The following is a 6000-nucleotide window of genomic DNA, read 5'->3' on the forward strand; positions in this document are numbered from 1 at the left end:
TTGAGCGAGCATGAAAACTGAACCCCTCTGACTGCTAGTGCTCACCGTTGGAACACTGTCGACCAAAGGTTTTTAGTGAACTTGCAGCTTATCCAGATCCCTCTGTGGCTTGGTGCACCATGGGGTCTTGAATTGCTCCAGATCCTGGCCTCCCAATCTGGCATGCTGTGAAGTTTGGAGCGAACAGGAAGGTCAGAAATTCGAAACAGCTGGGGTCAGTTGCACGTGCAGGGAATGTGTGCTCTGAGCAGATCATTTATTTTTATTGTTGTGCTGGCCAAAGGTCCAAGTGGGTCCCATTGTGCTGACCAATGTAAAAACGTAGGAAGAGTCAGTCCTTGCCCTAAATGTCTTACAAGCAGAATATCCCTGTGTGCGCTGATTTGGCTTTCCACCTTAGTGAAATGCCACAGTGAGAATTTCCATTCTCCTAACTGGTCCAATCGCAGAACTTTCCCAATCTGCCTTCCAGCATAACTCTGGATTTGCCTTAGTCCCCTGCTCTCTGAAGAGCTGGCCTGAAAACACCTGCCCGGTTCTGACTAGATGGAGACCAGACAGTTGTACCTAATACTCACAAAGGAAGAGCAGCTAGGCCAAAGTGACCTAAGCAATGGTCTGTTTGCAGTGTGCAACATTAGCCACAGCAGGAGCTGAGAGGAAGGGTAGGAGTTGGTGCAGGGAAGCTGCACCTTACTGTCTGCATAACTGGGGCACTGAGCGGGCTCTCCACTTGCCTTGCAGGCATCTATGTCCAGGAGATGGCAGACACCAGCACAACCAAGCTGTACGCAGGACTCCTTGGAGTGGGGGATGAGATCCTGGAGGTGAATGGTGCCAAGGTCACCAGGCTCGGCCTGGCCCACATCAGTGAACTGCTGTTATGTGCCGACACCCTGTCCATCCGAGTGCTCAAGCAGAGACCCACCAAGCGGTAGCGTGGAGGAGGCCAAGGTCCTGCTGAGTTGCACCCAGGAAGCACGATGCTACGCAGTGTTCAGTGGCCTCGCTGAACAAGGAGAGACCAGCATGTGGGTGAAGCCCCTGCTGCCTCATGGGGTGCCGCAGGGACACAGTCCTTGGCATGGAGCCTAACTCCTGCTGCTAGGAGATGCCTTTGTGACTGGAAAGATGCCTGATGCCATAGGCAGTGCTGTTTCTGTGTCGGGGACCTTTCTGTGCTAAACAGTGAGCACGTGCAAAGTTGTGACGGACAGTGCGGATCCCTGTCCCTGGCCAAGGGACTGTCAGGGCGATGTCTGCTTCACAGCCTCTGTCTCTGTTGGGCGGGCTGGTGCACCAAGCAGCTCATGCACGCTAGTCCAGCAGAAATAATGGGTGCTGCTGCTCTGCCTGGGCCGCTCGGCTCCCCTGCGGTGAGTATTATTGGCCGGGGCTCTGCACCCAAACATGCTGAGTAGCATTCAGGGGCAAGACTTACTATGCAATATTTTGTTCCCCAATATTTTCCAGCTTGGGGCAGACGGGGGTCTTATTTTCTGCTCTCATCCACCACACAGTGACTGCCTGTAATGCGGGAGGGATCTGTGACCTGCCAGCTCAGTCCCTGCTGTTCCCAATGGCCAAACAGCAGGGGGCGCTGCCTGATCAGCATATCTATCAGAGGCTCCCATGGTGGGGGCCTGGCAGCACCAGTGTCTTCAGCTCTGAGCGCCAGCCTGGCAGCTGTGCAGCAAGAGCCCATGGCTGCCGTGCAGTGCTGCCCTCTCGCCAGGTCTGCCTTTGTGCCCTGGGTGCAGTCAGTCCCTCTCCGGTTGCCTCCTGTCACCGAACCAAGAGGTTTCCCACTGGCTCCTTGGTGCCAGCCTGAGATGAAGGCCAATGTCATTCCTCGGCTAACTCATGCTGGCGAAATAAAGGGTGGGACACAGAGCTCAGGGACCTGCTGGATGTGCTGATGGGACCCATTCGGCCTGATGAGGGGCTTGTTTAACCAGTGTTGGAAACCTCTGTACGTTCATCATTGTGTTTCTCTTAACTTATTAAAAATCTCTGATGGAAACTCTCCACACCCTGTACCTGAGTTATTGGAGCAGATGTGAGAGTGGGGGGCAAGGGAACGGGCCTGTTAGTGTTTGTGGGCAGTGCTCTGAGAGTGGCCAGGTCAGGACCATGTTTACTGATGGGGATGCAGTGCCCTAAGAGGGGCATGTAGATACATTGGTTGGGGGGAGGGGGGGGAGGTAAGCTGGTGTTGGTCGGGATACGCAGCACTGGGAGAGATAAGGATATGGGCAGGAAGGAGGAGCAGCCAGTCTCTGCATCTGTCAAAGAAAGCCATCCCACAGCTGGGGTGGGTCCCTGGTTCACAGGCTGGATGGGAGGCTGGGAGCCATAGATCTGGGGGAAGGGTAGCAGGACGGCTGAGTCTGGGTGTGGGGGAGTGTAGTGTGGCTCGGCTGTGGTTTGTCCCTCAGCGGGGCTGTGGGGTATCCCACCGCCTCGCTCTAGTTCGCCGGCCAGTGGCTCTGCTATCGTGGGGAATAACACACACTCGGTTAGGGGGGTTCAGACCCCGGGACGGGGCTGAGTCAATAGTCCGAAATCGGCCCAGGCCCTAGGTCAGGGCGGGACAACAAACACTGAGTCAGAATGCTCAGGCCCTCAGGCAGTGCTGAGCAGTACTCATAGGCTTCGGCCTCCTCAGGCCAGGGGAAGGGGGAGTCTGCCACCTCGGAGTGGGGTGGCAGGGGGGACGCAGGCCCTCCCACTCCACTGCGTCCCAGCCCGGGGCCCTAGCAGCGGCAGAGACTTGCAGCTGTCAGTGGGGATCCTGGTCGCAACACACTGACATTGGCTCTGGCAGTGTTGCAGCCAGACTGGGGTCGGCTGCCCCCAGGCTACTTCCACACCCCCCCTTGTAGGGTACCTGAGTCGTCGTAGCGTCACCGGCGGTCGCAAACACCATCGGTTCCTCTGGGTAAGTAGCGGATGGTAGGCGCAGCAGCTCCTCGGAGTAGCTGGCAAGAGGCAGGCTCGGCCCTTCCTGGGGGTAGCTGGAGCGGGGTGGTCCCGGCCAGTCCTCCTCAGGGTAGCGAGCGCAGGGCAGGCTTGCCTGGCCGGGTGTGAGCTCCGGCTGGCAGCGACTGCAGGCGTCTGGCCCCTGCGGTGGCTGGGCCTCGACTGAGCTCTGCAGGCGAGCTTTTACACTTCCGGGTCTGCGCCGTGACCTCTGAGGGGCAGGCGCAGGACCCAGCGGCTCCGCTCACGGTGGTGGTAGGGGAGGTTCGTCCCTCTGCGGGGCGGTGGGGTATCCCACCGCCTTGCTACAGGGGACTGCAGTCCGGTTATGGGGCTGGAGCAGCAGGAAGCTTAAGTCACTTAAAGAGGGACGTGGTTGTGGGGTTAGTCTGTTTAGGAACAAGCAGTGCTGCGCAGTAAGCCCCCTGTCAGAGGTTAGTCTGGCAAGTCGATAGGGTTAATGGCTAGAAACCAGAGTCCTACTAGAAGTGGAGCTGAGTTGGTGCAAGTCCCAGAGAAAGGCCAGATGACAGGCAGCTGGTCTGGCAGCTCCATGTGCAGGGCAATGCAAATTGTGGGCTTGGAGACCTCCCAGCCTGCAAAGTTCAAATGGTGGGGGACACATCGTGCAAGGACTTACTGGTGTTTAGTCATTTGTGGATGTGACAGTTTTGCTTGGGACACCAGAACCAGCACAATCTGGTCCCTGGGACTGCATAGGATGAGCTATGGAAAGGTGGCCAGAGTGAAGAAAGGGCTCTGGTATACTGTGAACTAATCTAATGGGATGAAGTATCAGAGGGGTGCCATGTTAGTCTGGATATGTAAAAGCAGCAAAGAGTCCTGTGGCATCTTATAGACTAACAGACATATTGGAGCATAAGCATCCGATGAAGTGGGTATTCACCCACGAAAGCTCTGTTAGTCTATAAGGTGCCACAGGACTCTTTGCTTCTCTAATGGGATGCTGCTTAAAAGCGGGGCCAGAGGGATGGAGGAGCCAGCCCAGGAGAGGGAGCTGGTAGTGGAAAGCAAGGAAAGGAGAGGTTTGTAAGAGGATGCACAGGGAGGGACTTTGCTGGTAAAGTGGAGGACAAGGGGAAAAAGGGAAGTTCTAAGCAAATTGCTCATTCCAACCTTATCTCTGCCTCCCTCCCGCCCCTGCCTCCAGCACCCTCTGAACGGGGAGCATGCTCTGTCTGATGTACATACTCACGCTCTGGCTCTCCTAGGACTTCCTCAGCCTTTGCTCTCCTCATCACGTCTGGGGCCTTTGCTCTCCCAGGAGGTCACTTTTGCCCCTCCTCGCTGCCAGTGTTTTTAACTAATCTTGTTACTGGGGAGCAGGCAACACTGCCAGACTGAACAGCTGGGTCCAGCCCTCCCCACCCCACTCTCTGCAGGGAGCACATTCCAGTTGCCAGGTAACACCTTTCCCTGTGGCAGAGGGGAAGGGACATGATGCTTTTGCTTCAGGAGGGCTGTTCACCCCAAGCCCAGATTGATAATGGCCGAAACATGTTACCACGGGCTGGCTGGTTTGTGGGCTTGGCCAGTTCATACTGCACAAGCTTCCCCATCACACGTCCATTGCCACAACTTGCCCCAGGGGGAAGGGCCAACAATGGGCTGAGCCTGGGTGCTGTGCTCCCCTCTTCACCCTAGATATTGCCTGTCTGGGTCAGGGCTGAAGCCCGAGGGGTGTGGGGGGAGGGCTTGTGCTTTCTCTGTAGCTGAGTGCAGGGCCCAGCTTATCTGGCACCTTCGTTGAATGTATGTATTAAATAACTCTAATAAAACCAATGGCAAAACAGTGCCCACAGCTCCCCTTTGCTCCCACCTCAGAGGAGGCAGTAAGAGCCACTCATCTCTGCCCTCCAAAAAAATTATGATTAGCACAAGGGAGACGGCCATCAGAGGTCACAGCCGGATGGCAGTGGGTGGCATATGGATAGCCCTGGGCTCCAGGTGCTGCCTCTTGAAAGGAAACACTATGTGGCTCTGTATCTGCGGAGGGCCGCCTGAGTTAACCCTAACGCTCCCTCCACTGGTGAGTAAAGCTGAGCTGAGTGGTTTACGCAGTCAATCATTCTGGCTTCTGTGTGGTAACAGCTGCTCAGCCATGAACCGTGTCCTCACAGCTGTGCTTTCCCAGCCTAGCCAATTGGTTTTAGGTGACCTGCAAAGGGAAATATTTTTAAACGGGGTTGGTGCCTCTTTCGTTGCATCTAGGTCCCCCCCCCCCCCCGCAGGAACAACAGGAAGCAGTGTCTGGATTTTTTGCTGGAGGTCCTGTACGGAAGAGCAGGGTAGAGGGGATGAATTGTTAACAGTGATGTCCTTTTCCCTAGAGGCTGGACACCCCTCTCAATTGCTCAGCTTTCATCTGTGCTGACGCTGTGAAGCCCATCAAGTCTCCAGCCCTTCGCACCATTCCAGGGATGGAAAGCTCTGACTTTCTGATGCCACTACCCCTCTTTTAGGGAGGAAAAAACCTTTCATGCTGCTTTATCCCTCATAAAGAAAGGCACGATGAGCCCATTTCTTTTTCCATTGCAGGTCACCTTTCCTGGGGCTGCCAGTCTCACCTGTGAGAGGATGACAGATGGCAGGAACCCAGGTGCAGAGTCACTGGAATGGCAGGCAAGCTAAGGTCTCATTATGAGAAGTGCTGAGCTACACGTAGGAGGCACTAGGGTGCCCAGCTTCAGCACAGCAGAGCCTCTGCTTTGCTGATATGTCAATAGACACTCGGGGGTGAAACATGCAGCCTGCCTCAAGTGCTTATAACTTAGGAATGGAACATCCTTCACTAGCCACTGGCACGGGCTAACTGAGGTTGGTTAATGCCAGGTTTATTTTGGCACAGGCTGATCACCACTCTAGTGAATATATGTCGGAGAGAGAGAGAGAGCTGGCTACGACGTGTCCCAGAAGTAAACCCTGCGGGTGCTCTCCATACATGTGAAAGCAACCCGCGCTCTGATGGGAAAGCGAGTCAAAGCCAGCAGGAGCGCA

The 6000-nt window shown here is 55.6% G+C and overlaps 1 protein-coding gene across 2 annotated transcripts in view; it reads left to right on the top strand.

Moving 5' to 3' along the window:
* Positions 1 to 6000, top strand: part of KIAA1614 (KIAA1614 ortholog) — a 44131-nt gene extending 38131 nt beyond the window's left edge. Inside the window, exons 10-11 of one of the 2 annotated variants that reach the window (XM_030571987.1) lie at positions 745 to 1376; positions 5542 to 6000. In XM_030571987.1, the coding sequence (XP_030427847.1) occupies positions 745 to 938 (194 nt within the window). In that variant the 3' untranslated portion in view covers positions 939 to 1376; positions 5542 to 6000. Of the gene's footprint in view, positions 1 to 744; positions 2695 to 5541 lie in introns of those variants that run through there. The other variant, XM_030571988.1, reaches the window with a different exon arrangement.

The sequence above is a fragment of the Gopherus evgoodei genome, chromosome 8 (genome assembly GCF_007399415.2).
Source record: "Gopherus evgoodei ecotype Sinaloan lineage chromosome 8, rGopEvg1_v1.p, whole genome shotgun sequence".
NCBI lineage: Eukaryota > Metazoa > Chordata > Testudines > Testudinidae > Gopherus > Gopherus evgoodei.